The sequence below is a fragment of the Crocodylus siamensis genome, chromosome 1 (genome assembly GCF_052110815.1).
Source record: "Crocodylus siamensis isolate JL-2025a chromosome 1, ASM5211081v1, whole genome shotgun sequence".
Lineage (NCBI taxonomy): Eukaryota > Metazoa > Chordata > Crocodylia > Crocodylidae > Crocodylus > Crocodylus siamensis.
In genome coordinates, this window is record NC_143395.1 from 220,334,278 (window position 1) to 220,362,216 (window position 27,939).

General features: G+C 45.4%; 1 protein-coding gene across 5 annotated transcripts in view; it reads left to right on the plus strand.

Annotated features, from left to right (window-relative positions):
* The window catches only part of STXBP5L (syntaxin binding protein 5L), a 389,375-nt gene that overhangs the window by 201,447 nt on the left and 159,989 nt on the right, over positions 1-27,939 (plus strand). For all 5 annotated transcript variants that reach the window (XM_090057223.1, XM_090057239.1, XM_090057229.1 and 2 more), the window contains exons 8-11: positions 18,786-18,909; positions 20,015-20,093; positions 24,310-24,464; positions 27,502-27,574. In XM_090057223.1, coding sequence (XP_089913349.1) covers positions 18,786-18,909; positions 20,015-20,093; positions 24,310-24,464; positions 27,502-27,574 — 431 coding nt within the window. The remainder of the gene's footprint in view (positions 1-18,785; positions 18,910-20,014; positions 20,094-24,309; positions 24,465-27,501; positions 27,575-27,939) is intronic.

The window sequence follows — 27,939 nt, forward strand, 5'->3', positions numbered from 1 at the left end:
TGTTGTTTATTACCTGGGAAAAATGCATATTCAATGATAACTGGACTTGCGCACAAGCAGTACTTCAACTCTGATTTTTGTCTGCTTTAAAAGCAGTGTCCATCATGACCTGGGCAAGACAGGCTGTCTCTATTCCTACATCAGTTAGCAATTCGTCAGTGTGCTCTAACGTTTTTCCTTTGAAATGCCTCCTCTAGTGAGTAGCCCCACAGCCCATCGGAGATTGGCTACTCTTTCAGTGTTTTTTCTGGGATTTTTCCAAGTTCCATACATTCATACCTGAGTTAAATCCATCCCGAAGATAACCTGGAGTATCTCTTTGTCTGCGAGACTTGAGTGCACTTATGGAATGGAAAATGACTGGCCATTCCCATCTAAGCAACCCTTCAGCTACCCGGGCTCCTGCTGAACAGTTTGGAAAAGTAGCTCGGACATACCATTGTTCTGGTCTGAACAATACTCGGGCAGTGAACAACAAAGCATTTAGGAGGGTTGGGATTTTAACTTGTGACCTCCACCAGGGTGTGAAGTTATACACAGTTGGTGTCAGGGCCTCTTATGGGGGAACAGCCAGAGATAGTAGTGAACACCTCGTTTTTACACAAGTCACATTTATCCTTCCTTCTCGGGGAGCCTGTAGCCATGCTTTACCTCCCAGAGAGCAAAAGAGCTCCCATTGTTGCTCATGGGGACGATGCTGTATTGGGTTAATGAAATGGCATTGTCCTGGCAGAATCATAGCACTGATTTGCTTTAGGAACCCCGCTGATATGAAAGCATGAGGATAAGTGGTAGAGACTTGCAGATACAGCCTCCTTCTGGTTGTATTAAAGTGAGTACCTTTCCACCACACCTCTATGTAGGTATGATTCACAAACTATGTAATAACTTTGTTCCAACCTGTAATGCGCTCTCCCACCTGGTGGGCCTCACACCACCGCTGGAGAGTGCGATCAGCCACAGTAATGGGAGGGGGCAGATTCTCCTATAAATGCAGTGGCTCGAGAGGCTGAACAGATGCAGAATGCACTACTGGGGACACACACTCAGGGACGTTGAGCTCAATGGGGTTCCCTACAGGAAGTATGTAACAACAAATTCCAAAATGAGCAGAGCTACAACAATCACCTCCCCTCCCACAGTCAGCCATTCCAGCCTTCAGGTAGGGAATAAACCCAAGATAATAACTGGTGCCACAGGTGCACTGTCAGTTACTACCCTGTCAGTCAACTGTCCTGTTTCTTCTACTCCGAGACCAGGACTTCACTTGCTCTGCAGCTGGACCACGTGAAGACCATCAGAGCGTGTTTTGGGGGATGCTGTTTGGGGTCAGGCCACTCCTTGAGGTCTTCAGGAGCAAGTTCATTAATATCTGGGTAATAAGAAGGATAGACATGCCCTACCCAGGAAACACAATAAGGTATTAATAAAAAGAGTACATTCATAAGAGTCCACCACTTCATGATGCCAGTCGATTCAGACCGCTGACAGAGCAGGACTCATCTTCAGTGGCAGGCTCAATTAGGAGTGGTTATGGCTGCACTTGTGGACAGATCCAATCTGTAGAAACAAGACAACAAGGAGCTTGGCTCCTGTTATGTGAATCTGACTTAAATACCCTTCATGTATTATGCATACCTTTGGCTAATGGTGTCCCCTCCCATTTATCTCCCTGAGGATGCTTCACTACTACCCGATCTCCTGCCTGGAGCTTTCCTGGGTCACCACCCCTAGGTCTCTGTACTGCCAGTTTGCAGGGACCACCCAGTCCAAAGGCTTGCTGCATGGGGCTACCTCCCAGACAGGGTCAGTTATTGGCCCAGCTGATAGCTCGATCCAGGTGCAAGTCTCAGTCTTTAAAAGCTGGGCCAGTGGCCAACTGCAAATTGCATTTGAGGACGCCATTGGCTCGCTCTACCAATCCGTTAGACTGTGAATGGTATGGGATATGATAAGTCCATAACATGCTATGTTTGGCAGTCCAGTCATACACAAGATGGGTGCGGAAGTGAGGGCCATTATCATTCTGTATTTCTATAGGTGGTCAATACACAGTGAGCAAAGTTTTCAGTGCTGCACAAGTGTCCTGGGCTGTAGCTTTCGCTGAGGCATGGTCAAACATCATTCTTGTGACAACTTCTACAGCTACAAAAACATACTGTAGCTTTCGGGAAGTCTGAGGGAGGGGGCCTATGAAATCACATTGCCATACCTGCCACGCTACTTTTCCTTCGTGTAATGACAACGGGACAGTTGGGCAGGGTTTTAGTCGCATTTTTACCCCACAGCAAGTGATGCATGCATCAACTATTTCTTGTGCTTCTTTCTTAGTTACATGAATGCCCCAAGATGTGGCCAGGAGGGGTTCCATCATGCCTGGGGTGCCCATGTTGCCCATGTAGCCATTCTGCGGCTCATTCCCCAGGTGTAGAGTGGGAGGAGGAATTGGGTAACGATGGACTGGCCACTTTATTTTTTTCTTCAACATACAAGGTTTCCGCTCTCTCCTCTCTTGTTAGCTGATCAACTCGCCTATTCCACTTTGCCTCTGGGCCTTCTCCTGCTTTATTTCCATGTGCTGCACTCGCATGTTGGATGTGCAGAGGAAGCTTATCTTGAGCTAACTCCCATAAGGCTTTCCACTCTTCGTGGCTCCAAATGTTTTGTCCTTGCCTTTTAAAGTTCTCTTTATGCCACAGGGGTAGCCGTTTAGTACATCCTTCTACTATCATCCAGGAGTCACTATAAATATAGATGGGCCTTTTAGGACGTGGACCTTCTGTTAATTCCCACACAGCTATGCCGAGCACTGCTTGGAGCTCAGCATACGGCGTGCTTTTTCCGAGGCCTTGTGATACTACTTGCTTGCCGTCTCGAATCCTCAAGGCAGCTGCTCTCCAGGCATGACCTCGAGGAGACCCATCTGTGAACCAGACTTCAACATCAGCTGAGGTCTGCATTTCAGGCAAGAAAGGAGGTGCTTCTTTGATGGGTGAAGGTTCACTGCAGCTAGTTTGATCAGGATAAACATTAATTGTACTTTCTGTGACTTTTTTGACTAATGCAGGGAGTCCCTTTGAGGTTACTCATTGGACTTGGCTCAAAATGTAATAAATCCACCTTTGGACCGTGGTGTCTTGGGCTCTCCCCCCAGGTGGTAGCTGGCAGTCTGACAGAGCCATTCCAAGAATAGGTATTGGAGTAGTGATAACTGTGGGCAATTCTCTCGGTGCTTCTGTGGCTTCCAGGGCCGCTGCTGCTGCTGCACACAACATCTGTTCTAAGACAGCGTACCTGGCTTCTGCCCCTCTCCAGCCTCAGCTCCAAAATCCAGGGGGTTTTCCTTCTGCTTCCGAGGACTTCTTCTGTCACAGGCTGCAGTGTGGTCCTCCTTCTGAGATGCCTTGTATAGAGCCAAAGCTCTCCTTCTGGATGTCGTGCTGCTAGGGAGGCATGAACACTTACTGCTTCTCTAAGGGCTTGTAAAGCATATTTATGCTCAGGACCCCATTCCTATTTAGTTCTCTTCTTACATAGGTTATACAGGGGACGAGCTAATATACTAAACTCAGGAACATGCATACGCCAAAAATTGAGTGCTCCCAATTGGGCTTGCAGTTCTTTCACATTAGTGAGTTGGGGTCTCCACTATATTTCACAGCTCCTCAGTTGGTATTGTGGGCCCCTCACTTTGCCATTCTATTCCTAGAAATTCCTACTGGGGCCCTACCTTTTGAATTTTTTGTTCAGACTGTGAATCCAAAGGTAAGTACTTTTTCTTGTAATGATTCAAAGGCTTTGGTGGCAGCCTCTCTGTCTTGACTGCCTACCATGACGTCATCTATATACTGCCACATGTGTACGTTGGGGTACTTTTCTTGAACTTCATGAACTATTGTAGCTAAAACCCCATGAGCCAGGGTGGGACTGTGTATCCACCCCTGGGGCAACACGGTGTAGGTATACTGCTGCCCCATCCACATGAAATCAAATACTGGCCAGTGGCTCTCCTGGATGGGAATAGCAAAAAACATGCCTTTGATATCAATGGATCCTATCCACGCAGGTCCATAACACCAGATGCTTTCTGTCAAGGCTGGTAGTGTAAAGGGGTCAGTATTAGCATTCAAAGCTCCAAAGTCAATAGTCAGCCGCCACCCTTCACTTGGCTTGCGCACTGGCCACGCTGGATTGTTATACGGAGAGTGGGTTGGATAATAGTCCCGTCTTCTAACTGCTGACTTATGATACATTGGATAGGTTGGGTGGCCTCAGGGAGAGTTCGATACTGGGGTCTGTGTACACCTTTCATGGGAGGCAGGGTTAGTGGGATCATGCTACATTGAGTTACAGCTGTTATAGCGGTCTCTTCTGTTTCTTGGTGAGGCACTGCACACCCAAACTGCCAATTCTCTTGTTCAAGGGCAAGCCACTGTCCTCTTAGTACATGAAGTCCCAGTAAGCTTGGTTCCCCTTTAAGTTTGCTCAGACCAGATGTCCTGGTTGTCTGGTGCCTCTGACTCCAATTACTTGATAAGGGGTTCCTTTCTCCCCCTTCCAATCTGCGGAATCTAAAATGCAGATCTGGGCACTGGTGTCTAATAGCATATCAGTTGACTTTTTACTTTTACCTGATTGAATCTGTACAGGTATCCAAATTAAGGGGCCGATATTAACTTTAGATACCAGTCCCCAGCTGGCTAGTGCCCCATTGTAGCCCCTCTCTTGGGGAGTTGGGCCGGCTGGACTCCCTAGGCCACATGATCAGGCAAGGTAGAGGTTGGCGGCCCCGCAGATGCCTGGGACAATGTTGAGAGTTCTGCCCTCAGGGCAGAAAATCCCTTCGGTGACCCTGCTAGTGGTGCTGACGGCTCTGCTTTTGAGCTTGCTTTTTCACTGCAGTGTTTAGCCCACAGCCTTCACAAAACATTGGTGGGCAGTCCATCAATTTGCACTTTATTAAAACTGGCAGCTAACAAGTCCTTCCACATTTTTGCTTGCGGGGTCTTGGGCTAGCCTTCTCCAGCTTTTTCCAACAACTGGGAGGGGATCAGGGGGTCTGTCTTTCACTGAAGCCACAGCCATGGCCTTGGCAGTTTTTGTCAGCTTAGCCAGCCCTGGCTTCTGCAAAATGGGAAGAAGCTGCACTAACCGCTGAATCGCATCTCTTACTGGGTGATCTACGACCTCTAGCTCCAAGGCCAACAAGGCTGAGGTACACTCTGTTGGTGCTCATTGGCAAAACCTCCTTGACAACGATGCTGTCACGACTTCTGTATCTGGTGTGTGAGTCCAAACTGCTGCACGAATGATCTCAGTTAGCGCCAACTGATACAAGCAATGAACAGCCTCCTCCAAATTGACCCATGCTCGAGGAGCAGGACTAAGCTCTTCTTCCATATTACCATAACTGGCTACAGTGGCTTGGAGCGCAGCAGAAAACAAAGTAACATTTTTATCACCTCCTGCAAACGGATTTATCTGGAGCTCGGGGTGCAGAATGATTTGGGCTGCTTTGGCTCTACTAACTGAAATTGCAGAAGCTCCTTCACTATACATTCATAGTTTCATAGTTTTCTAGGGTCGGAAGGGACCTGAGTAGATCATCTAGTCCGACCCCCTGCCATGGCAGGAAAGAGTACTGTGGTCAAACGACCCCAGCAAGGTGTTCATCTAACCTCCTCTTAAACACGCCCAGGGGTAGGGGCCAACACCACTTCTCTTGGAAGTTGGTTCCAGATCCTAGCCACCCTGACAGTGAAGTAGCGCCTCCTGATATCTAGCCTAAATCTACCCTCTACCAGCTTGTGACCATTATTCCTGGTCACTCGTGGCAGTGCTCGGGGGAACAGGGACTTCCCCAGTGCCTGCTGATCCCCCTGACTAGTTTGTAACAGGCCCCTAAATCCCACCCCCAGCCTTCTCTTGTGGAGGCTGAACAGGTTCAGGTCCCATAGCCTCTCCTCATAAGGCCTGCCCTGCTGCCCCCTGATCATACAAGTGGCCCTCCTCTGGACCCTCTCCATGTTGTCCACATCCCTCTTGAAGTGCGGCACCCAGAACTGGACTCAGTACTCCAGCTGCAGAGTGACCAGTGCTGCATAGAGAGGGAGAATCACTTCCTTGGACCTGCTCGAGGTGCATCTGTGGATGCGTGACAAGGTATGGTTGGCCTTCCTGACTGCTTCCCCACACTGCCGGCCCATGTTCATCTGGGAGTCAATGATGACTTCAAGATCCTTTTCTGCCTCTGTACTAACAAGAAGGGAGTTCCCCAACCTGTAGGTATGGTGCCAGTTGTTCCTCCCCAGGTGCATCACTTTGCACTTGTCAGTGTTGAATCCCATCCTGTTCTCATCCTCCCACCCTTGTAACCTGTCTAGGTCCAACTGTAGCCTACTGCTCCCTTCTAGAGTGCCCACATCCCCCCACATCTTAGTGTCATCAACAAATTTGAACAGAGTGCTTTTTAACCCCTCGTCGAAGTCACTGATAAAGATGTTGAACAGTGCGGGCCCGAGGATGGAGCCCGGCGGAACCCCACTGCCCACATCCCTCCAGAATGAAAATGATCTGTCCACCACCACTCTCTGGGTGCGGCCCTCCAGCCAGTTGGCAACCCAGTTGACTGTGTGGGTGTCGACACCACAGTTCCCCAGTTTCTTAATGAGAACAGGGTGAGAGACAGTGTCGAAGGCCTTCTGAAAGTCCAGGAAGACTATGTCCACTGCTACCCCTGCATCTAATGATCTGGTGATCTGATCATAGAAGGCCACCAGGTTGGTCTGACAGGACCTGCCACTGATGAACCCGTGTTGGTTGCCCCTAAGCATGAAATTTCCTGCTGGCCCCTCATGGATGTGTGCTAGCATAATTTTCTCGAACAGCTTGCCTAGGATCAAAGTGAGACTAACTGGCCTATAGTTTCCCGGGTCCTCCTTCTTCCCCTTTTTGAAGATAGGAACCATATTGGCCCTCTTCCAGTCCTCTGGCACCACACCAGAGCACCATGAGTGCTCATAAAGCCACGCGAGGGATCCTGCAATGACCTCAGCCAATTCCTTCAGTACTCTAGGGTGGAGATCATCTGGACCGGCTGACTTGAATATGTCCAATCCCTCCAGAAGCTCCCTATTTCCTCACTAACCCTTGGCCTAGGTGTGCCTCCCCTGGGGCCTGAGGGGGGCCCAGTGGGGGGTGGCTGTTCCGGTCCCTGCTTAGGAAGATGGAGGCAAAGAAATCGTTAAATATGTTGGCTTTATCGTCTGGGGTGACGACCAAATTTCCTAATGTGTCCTGCAGGGGCCCCACATTACCTGGAACCTTCTTTTTTACCCCCTATGTATTTAAAGAAGAACTTATTGTCCTTAATCTGGGAAGCTAGTCCCAGTTCCATCTCTGCGTTGGCCTTCCTGATTGCCCCCCTACATTCCCGAGCAACTGCAGTATAGTCATCCCTGGTGATGTCCCCTCTTTTCCACTGGGTGTACGCCTCCCTTTTAGCTAGGAGACATTCCCAGATGCTTTTGGTGAGCCATGTGGGCTTGTGTGCCCTCCTGCTCCCTTTGATCCTCCTTGGGATTACCTCTCTTTGGGCTTGGAGGATCGTCTCCCTGAGGAGCGACCACTCTCCTTGGACACCTGGCTCCCCTCTCCGCATGGACCTCAGTGCATCCCAGAGTATTCAAACTAGCCAGTCTATCACTGGTTCTCCTGGCTCGGACTTATGCTGTTCTTGTATATCTCTTATTTTCGCTCGGGTAAATAAACATAGCTCTGTTTGGGGATTCCCTCCTTGCGGCTCTGAACGGGTTGCTACCATGGGGGAGACCTGGCTAGGTTCCTCCCTCTGAGCAGGGACATAAGGGGGCGGTTCAACACCAGGGTCATCATCAGTCTCCTCCTCTCCATCTTCCCAGAGCTCAACTTCCTGTTTCTGCCCATAAAGACACTGTCTGATCTTGTGGAAGGATGGCTCCATAGCCTGTGCTAACTGTGCCCTTTTCTGGAGGGAAGCGGCATGCACGCGATCATAATTTTTCCCTCCCTCCTCTCCAAAGTCTCCAAATGGCTCTGAGCAGCCTGTACCACCTCACATGCCACACTGTTGGAATCTCTCATGTCTTCTAACTCCTTACTCAGCCTGTTCCCAGAGCTGGGTGACTTCTTCAGCCCCTAACCGCAGGTATGTTGCCGGCAGCCACAACAGGCACCCCTTCCTGGGTTTACCCTGGGCAGCAGCAGCAAACCTAGCCCAATGATCGGGTACAGTTCCTGGGTCACTCCAGGCAGGTCTCAATTGATCCTTATCCCACCCGGGATTCGCCATCCCCGTCACCTCCTTAAGCAAAGCCACTAACGGAGCCCATGCAACTCCCTCCATTCCAACCTTTCACTCCGGACCAGAGCCTCTCAGAGCCTGTTCATGACACCAATTTATGTCCCAGCTGCCTGCGGAGGGTTTATGATTGAGAGTGTGGTCAGGGGTAGAATGGTAAGAAAGATTTATTGACTTAATAGGGCTTGCTTTATACAAGGCCTCACTACATCTTAAACTATAATTAGGCTTTTAGCAACAACTTATAGCTTAATATCTAAACAAATACAGAAAAACTCTTGGTCTAATCTTCATAGAGCCTTCAGCAAGCACTTTTATCACACAGACATACTTTTCAGCTGCCACAGATATGTTTTCTCTGGAAAATAGTTCCAAGGGTTGGGCTCCAAGCAAATTGAAGTGGCTTTCAAACTGTGGCTCCCTAAGCTGTTGCTGATGGTTTGCATGATGGAATACTTCAAATATAGAAGTAAGAATTTTGTTACAAAATGAGACTAGCAGGTTAGTCTAGTATTCTGTTTCTGGGAATGACCAAAATAAAATACTTCCAAAGACAACAAAATCTATACATGCTGCATTTTTTAAGAGTCATTTATACCTTTTGAATTTTCCAAGTTTCTGCTTGAGGGCATCTTTAATCTTTCATTTTTTAAGCAAATGTTTATAGTGTAATTGTCTTCATTCTGAAGTGGTATGCCATCTTCTTGTATTATAATAGTCAATTGTATGAAGGTTCTAAGTCTTATTCTATCATTTTCTGTCCAATATTTCACCCATTGACCTGCACTCCTTTCTTTACCCATCTCCCCTCCGAAATGCATCTTTTCATTGTTATTCCATTTTCACTCCCTTGCCTTCTACAGCTGTCATCTCATTATTCAAGCAGCATACTTGTCAATTTTTATGCACATGGTTTTTTCTCCATTCCCCGTTTCATCTTTCCAGTATGCATTTGGCTTTCCCTTATCTCATCTTTTCAGTGTGTTCTCAACTTGTATAAAGCTCCACAGCTGAAAATGTCATTCTTTCCTGTTGAATTAATCATGCATCAGTTTCTTGTCTGCTGTTTTAATGAGTTCTTTATAATGATGTTGCCTACATATTGATAATTATTGGAAATTTTGCTTGATTTTTAGAATGGAAGACCGACAAATGGGAAATTGATTTTTTTTTGTATCACTGAAATGTTGAACATAAGGCAAAATGGCAAAGATGTGAACATAAAAAGCAGGGCACCATGTATAATGGGACTGTACAGACAATGAATCATGATTTCCTTTCTTTTTATTTTGAGAAACTGCAGAATTTACTGAAGAAAGATGTATGAAAGCATACATTAGGCCTGTGCGAAATGGCTAGTATTCATTTCAGATTTGGATTTGGCCGATTTGGGGGTCAGTGATTCAATCTGGTGATTCGAACCACTGTCCTGAATCAGTTCAGCTGAATATAATTGAGAGATTCAGCCGCCCCTGAATCGGCCAAATCTCTGAATCAGCCCTGTCCCCTGCCCGCTCTCCCAGCCCCATTGATGGCTGCCCTGACCAGTCCCAGCTCCCGGGTCTTTGAAGAAAAATCTCAGCACTCACAGCCTGCAGCCAGGTGTGGGGACAATCCCCACTGTCCCCCACTGCCCAACACTGCATGGGGGCTCTGTCACAAGCCCCCATCCCCCGACCACTCTCGCAGCCCCAGCTCTTTAAAAAAAGGGGGGAAAAAGCCCCAACTCACAAGCTCTTGCCAGGCACAGGGGGAAAGCCGTGCTGCCCCATGCTGTGTTGGGGGCTCTATCATGACCTCCCAGAAGCCTTGAGGCTGCTGCAGCGGCCAGTGAGTTTGGGGCTTTCTTTTTTTTTTTAAAGGGACAGGAGTTGGGTCAGGTGCGGTAGCCATGGTGGGGGCTGGGAGAGTGGGCAGGGGTTGAGGGGCTCATGGCAGAGCCCTCCATGCAGTGGGGGGCAGTGGGGATCACCCCCCACAACCTGGCAGCAGCTGGTGAGTGCAGGCTTCTTTTTTTTTTTTAAAGAGCCAGGCAGGGTAGCCATTGGGGTCAGGGTGGTGGTTGTTGAGAGAGTGAGCAGGGGTTGGAGGGGCTCAGGGGGGATAGAGAAGCAGGCAGGGAATGGGGCCCCATGGCCCCCTTCCCCCTCCTCCAACCTCCCCTCCCCCACCCCCTACTTACCAGCAAGGAATTCAGGTCCAGCTCCCTGCAGCAGTGAGCAAGGACTGCCCAAATCTCCGGAGCTCTCCGATATCTTTTCCAAATCAATTTAGACCTTTTAATTGGCCTCCTGATTAGATTCGGATTCCAAGATTCAGCTGCCAAATCAGGCCAAATCGCCTCTGAATTGAATCAGCACCCGAAGCTTTACACTTGCCTAGCATACATATGAAGGCCAGTTAAACAATAACCTAACTAACTTCTGATGCCAGGTATCTTTCTTTTTCAATCATGTCATTTTTTGATTGGCACATACCCTGGAAGTTGAGAAGTTTATATCATATGTTTTAGATTATCTAAAGCAACAATGGATTTTCCTATTAAATGTTTAAACTTTGTTTGAATCCTGCTAAACTCTTGATTTTCCATATATCTTGTACCAGTGGGTTCTAGTAATCAGTGTATTATATAAAATATTTCTCTAATCAGTTTTACTTTTCAGTTTAATTTAATGGTCCATTATATTTGTATTCCATAAACACAAGTGCTACATTTATCTTCTGAGTACTTTTCATCATTTAATCTACTCCTATTATGTCCCTTTTAATTGGTTGGCTGTCTAAACTAAACATTCCCACTCCTTCCAATTTTTTCAGACCAGTGAGTTTCTCCAAATTTCTAATTATTTTATTGCTATTTTCTAACATCCCTTCGGTTTTGCTATATTAAAATTAGAACTAAATGTTTTGTGCTGCTACCTGAAGGTCTTAAACTGCTTATGTAATGGTATTAAAATATTTTAGTCTTATTTTACTGTCCATAGGTCAAATATCGTAAACTACTGTTTTCTTTTAGGACTGAAACTGCATGCTCGCATGAGATTTAATTGAGCCCCCTGGCAGTTGTTAAACTAATGACATGATTTGGGTCTGAGGAATTTTATGCCCCATCCCAAAAATCACACATTCTGCCATGTAACACAATGTTTGGGCTGGAGCATAAAATTCTTCAGATCCCAGTTGTGTGACTGCCAGTGCCACAGGTGCAACCCAGATGTGGGGGGCTAGGGAAACAGTGCTATGAAGGTCATACACTGAGTCCAGAGATGAGGGTCATACAGTAGGATTCCAGGACCTAGAGTTACATACCAGGAGTTCAAAGCCAAATGGTCAAGCCTGAGGGAGCAGACAGGAACAAGACAGAAGATACAGGCTGGGAAAACAGGGAAGCAGAGAAAATAGGGAGCCAATGCTCATGGAGCAGATCAGGGATCAGGAACACTGGGAACAGACAGAGAGGAAGCTGTCATGATGCAAGCCCTGCGCACAGCAAGGGCTACTGCTTTTTAACTTATTAACTTGCATTTTTCACCGTAAAATTTCACCTGCTATTGTGTTATCTTTGATTTGCCCTTGTTGGGTCTCTCGAAAGTTTTCACAAACTCCTGTACCCTTGGCTAAACGCATGTACTTTTCCTCATTTGCAAGTGTGTTCTGTTACCTCACTATTGACCCTTTCATGGTTTCTGAGCTAAAGGCACTTATGATCCCTCCTCACCTCTTTGAGCACATTTTTTTCTAGCTGTTAGGCCTCATACATAATCTTTTCAGAGTGGAACCAAGCAATTCTCAAACTCTTCTACCAGGCCTTGGGCTGCTATCGCCTGGTCCTAATCAAGGCTCTTCAGCAGATGTGAATTTGGTTTATTGCCTGCAGTCCAGGGTGGTGACCAGTCATACCCAGCGTTTAGGCATACTTTGTAAAGCACAGTATTATTTCATTTAAATTGAAAACATTTCAGGGAATTCAACTCTTGGAACAAAAAAAAATCAATTGAAAAATGTTCCTGTTGCCAGGTGTTTCTCCATCTTCCACATGGTGATTCCAGTAGAAGTAAGCTTCCTCTAGACCAGGGATGTCAAACTCACTTCCAGCTCAAGCCAGATCTAGACCACAGGGCTCCTTATGAGCCAGTTTCAGCCCAGGGCATAGGGTGGCTCTAGTGGCAGTGCATGTGGATGCATTGGTGGCAGCTGCTCCATTTCCTGCCACATGCTACATGCTCCATGATTGGGCTGCTGCCATCAGCATGTGTTTCATGCCATTGCAACAGCTTCAGTTCTAGCATTGACTACATGGCAGCAACAGCTCTGGCATGCAATATGGAACATGTGGCAGCAGCAGGACTAGTGGCTAAGGAGCTGGGGCCACAGCAGTGGTGAAGGGAAAAGAGGCCAGAGGGTGACGGGTGGTGTCAGCCCTCACTCTGTCTCCTGCTGCTGATCACCATGTCCATCAGAACCTGAGGGCCCTGAATTTTGCACCAGGCCACTCCCTCCAGGCATGCCTCCCTACTTCCAGTGGCCCATTGGTAGTGCAGCGGATCAGATGCAGTGGATCTGTGGGCAGTTCCAGTCCACTGTCCATATGTTTAACATTTCTGTTTTAGACTCCCTAAGATCTCTAAGGTCTGAGAAGCATAATGTATTCTTTTAATTTGCAAACTGGCCCAGTCCACCTGCATTAGGAAGCAGAATCATAACAGGGCAGCTCTGTGTGGCAGTGTGACCAACTGTCAGTTGTGGTTGTGGCTATTTTTGTAGGCCCTGCAATCGCTCTGCCCTGCAAAAGCTATGCCCAGGGCTGCTGCCCCAGTTGCATTCCCTCAACTATGCTACTGTTAAGGAGAGTGGCTTTAAAAGCTACTCAGTCTTTTAATTACTTTCTTCTCACAGGAATCAAGTACCTTCTAATTGACACTTGCCTGTTGAACCATTAGCTCCAGCACCAAAAAGATAAAGCTAACAAGTTGTTTTACACAGGATGTAGAATCTGATCCTTGAAGTTAATAGCTTTCTCCATAGTCTTTCAAGTGCATGTTGGGGTGTTTTGTCTGCAGATAGTTGTCATCTTCTTCATGAAAGTCCCTATTAAACAAAAGCATTGTGAGCATGTAAGAAACTTTACACTAATCCCATTATAAAATTATAATCTACTTCAGTAATGAAATTGCATACAGGATTTTTATCATTACAGAACATGTCTTCATCTTCCACCACCCTGCTTTCTAGATCTTTAATGACTAAATTAAAAATCTTTGCATTAACCCAAAATGTAAGCCTTCCAAATGGAAATCAAAATATACAAGACTAAATTTTTTTCTTGCCTTATTATTTCATAGACATTAGAGCTGGAAAGGACCTCAGAAGATCATCAAGTCCAGCCCCCCCACTCAAAGGGCAGGAAGTCAGCTGGGGTCATAGGATCCCAGCAAGATAAGCATCCAATTTGCTCTTGAAGATGTTCAATGTAGGTGCTTGAACCACGTCCGAAAGCAGGCTGTTCCAGACCTTGGGGGCTCGGACAGTAAAGAAATTCTACCTTATGTCCAGCCTGAAATGGTCTTGCAGTAGTTTATAACCGTTCAACCTTGTCATCCCTTGGGGTGCTCTGGTGAACAAATGTTCCCCCAGATACTGGTGAACACCCCTGGTAAACTTACAGGTGGCCACCAGGTCACCCCTGAGCCTGCACTTTTCCAGGCTAAAGAGCCCCATGGCTCTCAGCCTGTCACGGTAAGGTCTGTTTTCCTGACCTCTGATCATGCGCGTGGCTCTTCTCTGGACTCTCTCAAGCTTCTCCACATCCTTTGTGAGTTGTGGAGCCCAGAACTGGACGCAGTACTTCAGCTGCGGCCTCACCAAGGCCAAGTACAAGGGGAGAATGACGTCCCGGGATTTGCTTGAGAAGCATCTTTGGATGCAAGCCAGCATTTTGGTTGCTTTACTAGCCGCAGCATCACATTGCAGGCTCATATTCATCTTGTGGTCAGTGATGACCCCCAAGTCTCTTTCTTCTGTAGTGCTAGTCAATATACACTCACGAGGGCCTGGGTAGAAGACCACACCCCTCACTAGAAACGAAGACACAAACCCCCACAGTCCATACCAGTCTGACCATAGGGTAAAATTCCTTTATGACCCCAAATATGGTGATCAGTCTGACCCTGAGTGCAGGGGCAAGACACTCTATCCAGCAACCTCTAGCTTTGGTCCCAGCAGGCAAATCAACACGCCCTGGTTGAAGTCCCCAGCCTTAGCTGTAGCCAACACCCAATGCCTCTGGGGTGGCTTAAAAACACCCTGACACATATAGCAGATAAGAAGCAAGAAGGACAGGGCAGAGGGAATGGGACGGGAGCAACCAGCAAAGTCAAAGCATGGGAAATACCCATGGTAGAATATAGGCATAGCTACACCTAGATCAAACCCAACCAGTGGCTGCCTAACCTCTTCTTGAGCAGGTCCAGTGATGGAGAGTCCACAGCTTCCCTAGGCAGTTTATTCCACTGCCTCAGTATTCTCACAGTGAAGAAGTAGTTCCAGATATCCAATCTAAATGTACATTACTGTCACTCCAAGCCACTGATTTGTGTCCTCCTTTCTGCAGCAAGAGAGATAAGGTACTTTCTCTCTTCTTTAGGGCAGCCCTTCAAGTGCTTGTCCTCTATTAAGTCCCATATTCTAGTGTTTGACTTTAAATCCTGGTTTCACAAGGACTTGTACACTAGTGTAACTTTAAGAACATGAGTACCACATGCTGCAGGACAGGATTGTAAGCAAGAAGATTTTTTTAGCATCTGTGCTGTTTAAACAGTTGAGAGAAATTAATTTGGCAATGGTTATTCATTGGAAAGGTTTTTAAATATTTATTTCACAGGAAATATAATAAAGCTACATATTATTTTCATCCTCACACCAGCTTTTTTAAAATTTCTAATACAAATAATTTTTAAAACCATTGCAGACTTGGAGTTCCCATTCATAAGCTAGTATTTGTGCTATGTTTTTAAAACAAATCCACTTTGATAATGAAGATTTTTTGTGACTTCATTGCATTTTTGTTTAATAATATAATGATTGCATTGTGTCAGGCTAGCAGGTGTCATTGTCACTGTCTTCATCAGGTGTTATTGATATGGTGTCAGTGCTGAAGTCTCAGGAGCTGCAGTGATGGCAAAAATCGCTGCCAGGAGATATTGTTTTAAAGATCCTGTTTTAAAGAATGACCACAGGCTAGGTTCTGTGGCAGAGGCTTGGCCAGATTTATTATCTACAAAGCAGATCCCTAATGTGATTTTGATCTGACAGAGAAGGTGTTAAAGCATGCATCCCCAGGATTGCCACAATACCATGTAGGCTCCCCTAGGCCAATACAAAGTTTCTATACTTTCCAATTCTCATTTTATACAGTGGCCAAACCAAATTATATATTACATTCCACCTGTATTTTGATTATCTTAAACCATCCTGTACCATGGGCTTGTTTCACATTCTGATCTGGGTGTTCCCATTTTGGTCTTACCATTTTGTTACTGGACTCTTCTACACCTTGTACAGCCATCTCCCCCTCCCATCTTCTGGCAGGACTGCACATCTGACCCACACGCCAAGTTTTGTTTATGCAAGGAGTTCATACATCGGTCAGGTTTGATGGTCTAGCATTCTCTAACTGATGCTTTAGCAAAGCCATTGTATGAGCAGTATATATATATTGATCAGTGCTCCAGTGAAGCCTACAACAAGTGCAAGTGGTCCATGCAATAGATCTTGTCTATCACACAACTCAATGACGAATCCTCCCAGCCAGATACCTGTCTCACCAATCATAGTTTGTCCCAAATAACTCCATCAACCCTGTTCTTTTTGGTCTTCGCTTTCCTTCTTTGAATTTGGTCCCACTATGTTGTTCTCTTTTCCTTTATATTTACTCCTGACTTTTCCTCCTCCTTCCTTTCCTCCTGCAACTGCACAATTGTTTCTCACATGGGCCCATACTTAGGGAAGGATTCTTATTTAGGAAAGGTCTTGAGCACACGTTTAACCTTTGAAGCTGATGACTACATTCATACAACATAAGGGAGTGCCATGCTGAGATATGCTGCAGCTATGTTGAAATAAACCAGGCCTGTTCTATACATGCACTCCCAAACCGGAAGCTGCGTGGCCACATGGTGCAGTGCAGTGTATATACCAGTAAATTCTGCTGCTCAGGAGCACTTATTGGCAGACACACAGCAGCACACTAATGTGGCTGCAGTACCTCTGCTTTGGGAGCTCATGCACATATATCAAGTAGAGCACCATGCTGTTTTGCGCTGGATAGAAATCCCCAGTTAAAGCCCACCAATTCTCTTTTCCTTAAAGGTCTGCCTGAGCTTTGTATTTTTTACTGTCCTTGGATACTCTGCAAATGGAGTGCAACTCTATAGGGATTAGTAACAATTCAAATAGTTGTACTTAGGCAGTATTGATTCTGAATATTTTGAATGATAGCTGGGTTGGACAGTTTTATGGTGTTGTCCATCTTGGTCATTCTTTGTGCCATAATAGAAAATCATTTGCTACTTGAGACAATGTTTTTGAAATTTGTTTTTGGGCAGTGTGTCGGGGATACATTTGGCTGGTTACCATATGATTTGAAATATTTTGAATAAAGTCAACGATCTTAGGCCTTTCTCAGCAGCTTGCTGCAGATAAGTCTTTTAATTTCAGAGGTCATGTTTTTATGCACCCCTTACATTCTGTCTCACAACATAAGCTCTCTCCCCAATATACACACATGTGAACTGTCTGACTCCCTCAGTGGGAGAGTCTTATAAGGAGTTCCTTCTTCCTACCCAAGGCCTATGGAAGAAAGACTGAAAGGATTCTCCATGTCTGAGGCTGGGTGAGAGCAAGAACTCTGAGCTGGTTCACCCACATCCCTTGTTTTTCTCAGGCAGCTTGGCCTATGGTAAATGCCCACTGTCACAATCCAGACCTGTCTGTGGTATGTGTAGAATAAATCTTAATCTTAATAAATCTCTTCAAATAAAATTCTCTGCATCTGTGGACAACTGCACTCTCTAGGAAAAGCTACTACACATATACATTAATGTACATAGTTGAATTTCTGATCTTATGAGTAGTTTCAGTGAGAGTATTATAAAGGGATGGTGACAAGCTCTGGTGGTGAGCTATAGGCAAACAAAGGGCAGCCCACTGCTTCTACATTACTGAAAATGGAGATATTCAAGAAAGCCTTTCACATAGACTCCCATGATGTCCTCATGGTTAAGCTGGGGAGCTGCAGCCTTGACCATCTCACAGTCTGATGGCTAGGAAACTGGCTCTGGGGTTGGACCCAAAGAGTATTAGTTGATAGGAGCAAATCAACATGGCACAAGGTGACCAGCAGTGTTCCTTAAGGCTTAGTACTCGGGCTGGTACTCTTCAACATCTTCATTAATGAACTGGATTCGGGCAGATGCAGACTGGCAAAGTTCATGGACGACACCAAACTATGGGGGAAGTCGGTCATTCTGGAAGACAGGCTGAGAACACAGGCCAACCTGGACTCACTCGCAAGTTGGGCGGACCACACCTGAAGGCCTTCAATGTAGAGAAGTGCAGGGTGCTCCACCTTGGGAAGAAGAACAAGCAGCATACTTATAGGCTTGGTGGTGCTATGTTCACTAGCACCACAGCCGAAAGAGACTTGAGGGTCTTGATTGACCACAAGATGAACATGAGCCACCAATGTGATGCCATGGCTGGCAAAGCAAACCAAACTCTGGTATGCATCCACCAATGCTTCTCAAGCAAAACCAGGGACGTCATCCTCCCACTTTACTCAGCCTTAGTGAGGCCGCAGCTGGAGTACTATGTCCAGTTTTGGGCCCCCCACTTCAGGAGAGACATGGATAAGCTTGGGAGAGTCCAAAGGACACCCACCCATATAATTAAAGGCCAAGGGGGCAAGCCTTACGAGGAGAGGCTGAGGGACTTGGGACTCTTCAGCCTGGAGAAGAGAAGGCTCAGGGGGGACTTGGTGGCAGGCTACAAGTATGTAAGGGGGGTGCACAGGACCTGGGAGGACAGTTGTTCACCAGGGTTCCCCAAGGGATAACAAGGTCTAACGGCCCCAAACTTCTGGAAGGCTGATTTAGACTGGACCAAAAAAAAACTTCTCTACAGTCCGTGTGAACACACTGCCCCTCAGAGGTGGTGCAAGCATCTACTCTGGACTCATTCAAAAGGCGTCTGGATGTTTATCTTACTGGGATCATTTGACGCTAGCAGACTTCTTGCCTATGGCAGAGAGGCTGGACTTGATGATCTCACGTCCCTTCCAGCCCCTAATGTCTATGAAATCTAACCGAAACTCATACATTAAAATTCTTAGTTTGAACTGCATGTTTCATGTTGGTTTTCCTCTTCTCTGTTCTCACTGCCTTTTCTTTAGGCTATTCATTCTGTTGCGTGGCACCATGAGGGGAAACAGTTCATGTGCAGTCACTCTGATGGCAGCTTGACGCTGTGGAACCTGAAAAGTCCTAGCAGACCATTCCAGACAACAATTCCTCATGGTAAGATAGATGCTTTCACACACATTAAAGAGAAAGATAGAAAGCTAAGTCCCTTATTTGATACTGAAATGGAAATGTTCTCTAAGACTCATTCAACAGCCCTGCATAGACAGTTAGATGAACTTAGTCAGACGTCACAGTTGAGGCGATATATGCATTTACTTTGAGTGACATGGCAAGAGAAAATTAACTGTATCCCAACCCATAAATCGTAAAGGAGTCTAATTGTTTCCAGGAGTTTTGTTTGGGCAAGGTTGGTGTAGTTCAGAAAAAAGGGAAATTTTAACTTTGTCTAAAACCTGTTAATTCTGCTTATTTTATCATTCTTTTTGAGAACTTCAAAATCCTAGACATGCAAGATCTGCTTTTTACAAATGATTTTTCTCTCAATTGAAATTAGAAATTTCTCATGTGACTTGCACAACTAGCCAATAGTCCTTGAGTTTCATATGTAGGCATACTGAACTCTTGCAAAAAAAACCCTGATCCCACTCAATCCAGAGAGTAAAAATCTTTACCAATAAATCGAATCAGGTCAATCTGAAAAATGAGTAAATTTGAGGGAATCAAGAGCTGCTTGTGATAATAAAATTCAGAAAAATAGACCAAATTAGTTAAATGGATTATTCGTTGTTTGTTAGTGGCTGTGTGCCTCTTTTTGTGCCTTCTGAGTGCCTTCGTGAATGCTTTTTCTAAATGCCCTTAAGCTTGGCTCACATGTGCATGCAGTAGTGAAAACTATGGTATTGCGAGCCACTATCTAGTGCCTCATACAGTGTTCACAGAATCTGTAGGTTTTGTGAAATGTGTTATCATAAGGGCTGTGTGCATTTGAAACAAAATTTATAAACAGCAAACATCTTTTAACTTCAGTAATTTTCTGAGAAGAAAGAAAGTATGTCAAGTAAAAGAACAAGAGGAATCTAATTACTTTTTGACAAATGAATAACCACAAGGAAAGAGAAAATAGTTATTAGCACTGTGCCATTTGCCGTGCAGTTTGCATTTAAAGTTCTTTCTTGTACTATCTATATAATCTTTTCTTTTTCCAGCATACTGGTAATTAGAACATTTAGTTGAGTTTATACCTTCTTTCTTTTCACAGGAAAAATTCAGAGAGATGGAAAAAAACCTGAGTCCTGTAAACCAATTCTTAAAGTAGAGTACAAGACCTGTAAAAGCAGGTATGTTTTTCACCAGTAGAAAAGTTTAGGTCTAATCTATGTATGGTATATGATTGTTCTTTGTAAAATAGGGTTACTCATACACATTGTCATCTACAAAGCACTGCAAAATATTCATGTGAATGAGGTATACTTTAATTATATAAACAGATGCTGTTTGCTCCAGAGGATTGTTTTATAATTAAATCACTGGATGGAACCCAGTGTAACTGAATTTTGTCCCCCACATATTATCTGAACCATAGACTGTCTTTGTAACATTGAGGATGTTACCAAGTCACCAGAGAGAACCTCTGCATGTAGTAATCTGTAGTCACTTTTCTAATTTATGCTATCTAAAACTTATTAAAATAATGTATTGATTTTTTTAAATACAAATCTGGAACTGGAATGGGTAAGGACTCAATAAAGAATGAATATACATTTACAGGAACTGGAATGATAAGAAATCACTGTAAAGAATGAATATACAGCACATTGTACAATATACATAGTAAATTTCATTAAATGGGATTTTTATTCCTATTAGTCATTTTTTGGATTATCCTTTGGAGTTTAGCTGCCTCAGTTTATCTAAGTCCTGTTTAGGCACCTAGGGTTGCATCTACATGCGTGCTTTACTGAAGAGTAGACTAATTAGCTCCAAAGTAAAGCATCGCTGTCTACATGTGCACCGATATTAAGGCACAGTAAACTAATTAACTCTGCCATAAGACAGTATTGTTGGAGACAGTACAAAGTAATGAAGTGCATGTGTACATGGTGACAGGGGCTGGCTGGGGCATTAAAGTACAGGGGGATGCCTGCTGCACAGCTGTACACTTTAGTACTCTTGTGCCCCAGCCAGCCCTGATGCTACCACCCAGAGCCCAGGGCTGACACCCTGAGCCTACCGCCAGCCCAAGGCTGCTCCACCCTGGCTCAAACTGCTGCAGCGGCCCCAGGCACACTGCTTTAGAGTTTATTGCATCGCATTAATTTCACATGTAGATACACACCTACAGAAACAGTCTTGGGCTAAGCCCAATCCCTATGAATGGCTTTTGAAAAAAGAAATTCCTCTTGAGAACAGCTTTGTTAAAAGTGCACTTCTATCATGTGCAGCAACAGCGTGTACCCACCACAATCCTCAGCAATTGCATTATAATGAACCTCAAATACACCCATCAGAAAATAACTGTACTATAGCAGTGTTTGGATGACTACAAGGCATGTGTTGGAGCTAAAATTTTGTCTTTATAATGTGATCATGGAGGTTATCGTTCATCTAGTGTGTTACTAGAAATATAAAGAAATTATTTATAAAAGGGTGGCATCTGCCCTTGAAAATGGTGGATATGTTATTTTTTACAGTTAAGATACGTTAAAGAAGGATACTTTCTTTGGATAATTCTTTACTTTCAAAGTTTGTGGGGTGAAGGTATTCTTAGGTGAGTTTAACTAGTTTCAAATGAAGTGTTTTTTCTCTTTATGTGAATTTATATAAAAGTCCAAATTCACTTCAAACCTGTTAAATACACAATTTTAGAAGCAGTGGCACACATTAATGTAATAATAGCTCCTTTTTTTGTAATGTCTACTAAACTTTTCCCCATGCACTGTGCTTACACTTCCTGTGTAGAATATGGTGGGTGCCACCTCATCCACAGCACCGTCATTCTCGTGTCATTACTTGCTGCCCTGTACCAGCCCCCTGCTCCAGGATTTCATTGAAGTCTCTTCAAAGAACTAGAGTCTGTATGTGTGTGCGCACTGAGCAAATCTGCACTAAGTAGAGCCAGGCAGACACATTATATCCACAGTTCTTCACTTCCCCTGACACACTTAGCTACATGGCTTTTCTTACAGAAATCTCTGTGAGGGAAGCTACAGCCTAGGGAAGTCTGTTGAAGCTGGGTGAAAATTTAAAATCTAGTTTTCATTCCAGAAAGGAACAAAACAAAACATTTCTAAATTTATCTTGAAATGAAGTTTTTGAAAAAATACTAGTTTTAGGTGAATAATTACATTGGTCAAAACATTCAATTCCAGTAAGTCTGACCTTACTGAAATGCTCTTTCCATTCTTTTCATGGTGGGGCATGTGGTACTGGATCTGCGCGCAGGGGAGTGCAGGCTGCCGCTGGAGGCTGAGGCTGGGGTGGCACCGAGCTCTTCCCAGTGGGGTTTTGGACTGGGGTTGTGCTTGGGGTGGTTGGTGGCAGTGCTGGGAAGGGAGCTATGGTGAATTTTGGGGGATCTGCAGCCCCCCATCGTAGCTCCCGTCCCAGCACTACCACCACCTGCCCCAACTACAGCCCTGGCCCAACCCCCACGACTGGGAAGAGCTCGGTGCCACCCTGCCCACAGCAGCAGCTCACCCTCACTCCACATGCACATCTTGGGACACATCCTTCCCATGCCCTCCCAGGGTGTGTGCAGTGGAGGGAGCCGCCATACCCTCCCCTGCGCCCCCAGATATGCCGCTCACGGCTCCACCCTGCGTTCTGCCCCAGCTGTGCAGCGCCTGTCCCTGCTCCAGCCCCACTCCCTCCCTCACCATGAGTGCCCCAATCTGCCCCCCCACCTTTCCCCCACACCAGACTTACCATCACGACGCCACTCTCCATGCTGCTGGCTGCATATCGGAATTGGATCAGTATTGGCCAGTGGCAGCAGTAGGAGCAGCAGAAGACCCTTAGGGCACTTATGACCCATGCAGGCACATCCGCCTTGTAGTGCACAGCTCCAGCCAGTTCTGGGAGCTGCATGTGGTGACAAGGAGAGGAGCCAGGCTGGTCTGCTTCTATTGCGCAGGGTTCACGAACAGCTCCTGGGACTTGCATGCCACTTGGGGGGAAGCACTTCACAATGGATCCAACTGCCATCTCCGCTCCCTGCTGCCTTGTGCAGCTCCTGGGACTCCACCAGAAAGCAGGGAGCAGGGCTCCCTGCCACTTCCAGCAGAGTCCTAGCAGGTGAATGCGGCAGCATGTAGCAGAGACGGCATCTGGCTCCATCGTGTGGGGCTTCTCCCCAGTGGTGCACAAATCCCAGGAGCTGCACATGAGCCCAGTGCAATAGAGGCAGGCTGGCTTCTTGCTACCCCATACCCCCAACCCTCCCTCACAACCCACACCCCTGCACCCATACACTGCCCACATCCCTTCACAATCCTCCCACATATACATATACCCACCCTGCCGACACACACTGCCATACCTCCTCACAAGACACACACACACACTATACAAGAGTAAGACTTTATTTTTGAGCTGTTATGCAATCACTTCTGTATATGCTATGCAAACACATACAGATCAGGACAAAAATAATTTTTGAAATAAAATTAAAATATGTTATAGTACTTATTTGACTTTTAGTATATGATTTGTTTTTTTCCAGTTCCAAAATGCCAGCCCCCCATTCCTGCCCACCCCAACCCCCAAGGAGTACTTCTGGGAGGCAAGGGGAGGGACTTCTGGTGGCAAAGGTCAGAGGTTAGGGGACGGAACTTCTGGTCCCAAGATGGCGACTGGGGGGCAGGGCACCTGTCAAAGGGTAGGGCTACCGTTGCAGCCCTCAACACCTCACCAAAGCTCATTAAGTGGCCCTCCAGCTGAAATAATTACCTGCGCCTGGTCTGTAAGGTGCAGATCTACCCTGCCTTCTACTTCAGACAAGCACATATGTCTGGTTAGGTAGAACTCCACAGCTCCAGTTGCACAATTAACCCCTTTTTTCCATTGTACAAACTAGTCAGGGATACAGAGACATGCAACCTTATAACGTGAGCACATTTAAATAGGAAATGTTAAAACAAAACCATAATCTGTCACAGGATGTTTTGGCCATGTGAATTTTAAGTCCTTTTTAATATATAGGTCAATTTGTATAAATCTCCTTATTTCTGAGTACTACAAGTCTGTCAGAATGCTGACTCTTTTAACATAAAGCACTAGCAATATGAAAATAATAACTCTAACCTTAATTCCAAAACTTTATATCTTATCAAAGGAAAAACAAATGCACAACTATCTTAAAATGCTACAAATATTTCCACACACACAATATAAAACCTTCTTAATATTCATGAATATTAATGGTTTTAAAGGTAAAGCCCAATCAGATTAACTATTTATAATTTCATTTTTTAATTTGAAAAGCGTTTAGGATTTACAGGCATTATAGAAGTGTTAGATTATATCATTTATTATTGCTTTTTGTTTTTAATACAGTGAACCATTTATAATCTTTTCTGGTGGACTGTCTTATGACAAAGCTTGCCGAAGACCAAGTTTAACCATCATGCATGGAAAAGCAATTACAGTGCTTGAAATGGATCATCCTATAGTTGAATTTTTAACTCTTTGTGAAACACCGTACCCAAATGGTGAGTGTTTGAAACAAAAATAGTACAAATTTGTCAAGGAAGAAAGATTTCGTTATTAAAAATGTAAATACAGTGGCCTGAATTTGGTGTTCAGTCAGTGTATTAAATGAGTTGGGAATCTTAGTTGTCAACCAACACCTGTCTACGTCACAGAAAACAGCATCAGAGCTGACAGCAGTTTGAATGTTTGTTTGCTGTTTCAACAGAGAGATGAAGAATGGGTTACAGTGACTGAACTCTCTCTTATGCTGTGTACTGTTCCCTCCAAACTGAAGTTGCAGCATAATGATGAATCAAAAACTTACTTTGCCATTGCTCAAAAATAAGTAGAGAAGTTAATTCTCATGGCTACAACTCTGGCACATTTCTTTAGGCTTAAGTTCCTAGTTCAGGGAAGTATTTAGGCTTGTGCTTAAACCCATCACTTGTGCACAGTGCACCTAAACACAGTAATAATTGCATATTTAGTGGCATCTTAACTGAACAGAGTAGATTTGAAACAGTATTGCAACATTTACGTAGCTATTGGGGCTGTGCGAAGCTTTGGTAGCTGATTCAATTCAGAGGAGATTTTGCCCAATTTAGGGACCAAATCTCCAAATCCGAATTGAATTGGGAGACCAGTTAAAAGCTCTGAATCGATTCGAAGCATCTGAATCAATTTGGAAAAGCTTCTGAAAAGATTTGGCCAATTTAGAGATTCAGCTATAGACTAAACAGGAAGCTGATAGCTTCCTCCATCTGGTAAGTCTGTTGCAGTTGGGAGAGGGGAGAGGGAAGGGGAGGGCAGGTTTGGGGCTGGGACAAGCTGCCCAGCCAGGGTGGGAACATGTTACTCAGGCGGGATGGGGGCGCGGCAGCGCTGGGAGTGGCAGCTCTGCCTTGCTGCTGCTTGCCCGGCTGGGGTAGGATACGGGCATGGCTCACTCCAGGCAGAAGGGAGCAAGCAGCAGCAGGGCATAGCCCCCCTCTGCCAGGGCTGCTGCGCCCGTATCCTGTTCCTCCTGCACCAGGTGGCATGCAGTGGCAGCGCTGGGAATGTGGGCTATGCCCTGCTGCCGCCTGGAGCAAGCCATGCCTGGATTGCACCCCCCATGCCTGCTGGGCAAGCAGCAGCAGAGCATAGCTCATGCGGATTCCCCTGCCAGGGCAGAGGCAGGCACAACTGGAGGAGCTGTGGGAGAAGCCCCCATGGCTGCCCTGCCTGGCCCCATCCCCCACCCGGCTCTAGCCTCTTGGCACCTTAAAAAAAAGAAAAAAGCCCTGCACTCACTGGGTCTGGCAGTGGCGATTGAGGTGTCTGGGCACTTGTGGCAGAGCCTCCCTGTGCAGCGTGGGGCAGCGGGAGACAGTGGGAATCACCCCCCGCAACCTGGCACACACAGCAGTTGCCCCATGGCACAAGTGCAGCGCAGCTCAGGAGGGTGCTCTGCACTGTCTGGGAGCTCAGTTGGCTCCACATGTCAGGTGGAGCCTGGCAGCGCTCGGCCCCAGCGGCCCCAGATCCCAGACAGCACGCGGCACCCTGCTGAACCACACTGCCCCTGCACAGCTGCTGTACAGGTGCAGGTGGGAGGAGGGGAGCTTGATCTCCATCACCCTGCGCTTCGCAGGGGGGCTCTGCCACAAGTGCCCAGAGGCCCCAGTCACCACTCCCAGAGCCAGTGAGTGCGGGTTTTTTTCTTTTCTTTTTTTAAGGTGCCAGGACTAGGCTGGGGCGGGGCAGGAGACAGAGCTGGGCAGGACAGCCATGGGGGCTTCTCCCACGGCTTCCCCCACCTGGGGAAAGGCAGGCAGAGCCAGAGGAGCTGCAGGAGAACCTGCAGCCACTCAGCTGTGCCTGCCTCTCCCTGGCTGATCCGAAGCTCTCCAAATCAGTGCTGAATCTTCCAGAATGGATTCGGCCAAATCGATTCAGGACAGTGATCCAAATCTCTAAATCAAATCACTGTCCTCTGAATCAGCTAAATCCAAATCCGAATCAAATATTTCCCTATTAGCACAGGCCTAATAGCTGTAGAAAAAATTTTAGGCCAAGTATCCTTTAACTATGAAAAATATTTCCCAGCAAAAAGATAAGAAATAATAATAGGGAATAGGTATAAATAGTTTTCCCCCCCTGTGCTGAAACACTTTTTTTCCTCTCCTTTAAAGCTTTCCATGATTTTTAACTCAACACCTGTAAATAAATTTCTAATTTAGAATTCCGGAATCTGAATTCCAGAATGATAGGTAACATACATTAAAATGAGCTTTTGCTAAAGGAAGTGGTTTGAAAGTGGTTGAAAGACCAGAGTCTGCTCCTGTAAGAGCACCTTGGTATGTTAGGAATGGAGGAGCAAACCTAAATCTTTGACATGTCTTTTTCAGCTCCACACAGTCTGTCTTTGTCCAGCTCTACCTGCAGCACAGCAGCACCTCTTTCTTTACCTTCCATCTCTACTGTGTACCGCTATTAACATTGTTTCCTCATTCATGCTCCATTTTCACATTTTAAATAGTGGACCTAGTGAATCTCTTTTTTTCTGAGGTCTGAGGGATACACCATTGGGAATGGGTGCACTATGCATTATCAAATAAGCTGAATCAGCTGCAAAGAATAACGCTTTGGATAATCTCTGTCCATAGCAAAACATCACTACCCATTCCACTGATAACTGGATTTAATGATGGGTTAACATACGGTTGCCTAAGACATCAAAGAGAACCTCTTCTGTACTCCTTTCCTGTCCAATCAATACCATGTTAGCATGCTGTAATTTATCATGCTGTTTCTGTCCCAGTGTGTTTTTAACAAATACCTTCCCAAAGCCACTTGTCATCATGGTCCTTTCCCATTAGTGTCTGACTCTAATTAAAGGTCATACTTTCCAGTTTGCAGATAAGTTTTCTAGTTGTTCAGGCTTCTTTTTCAAAACTCTTATTTAACAAATAGTAATTGTTCAGTAAAAGGATTACATGATTTGGTTAATTTAATTAAAATGTCTGGTGGAAAAATTGTGTTTTATGAATGTTATGCTTCATTTCTTACTTCTAGAATTTCAAGACCCTTATGCTGTAGTTGTGTTACTGGAAAAAGATCTCATTGTTGTTGACCTGACACAAAGCAAGTGAGTACAAAGTCTGCTTGAAACTATTTTTAATACATAAATATCCAGAAAGTTGTATTTAAACCTGTTTGGACTTTCCAGAAAAAGGTGTATTCTTACTTTTTTTTTTTTAATTCACATTCACTGGAAACAATTTTACTCCAAGATAATTTAGGCCAGTGGGATTTCTTGTTTTATCTGAGTTAATTTTTATATCCAGCAGGGGGCTGGACTCAATGATCTCCCGAGGTCCCTTCCAGCCCTGATGTCTATGAAATCTATGAAATAGATTGGGAAACCAAAACAAAAAGAATTATTATTATATAAAGCTTGTGTCCAAACATGATAGATACCCCCAAATGATCCATTATTAATGTCTTCGGTGC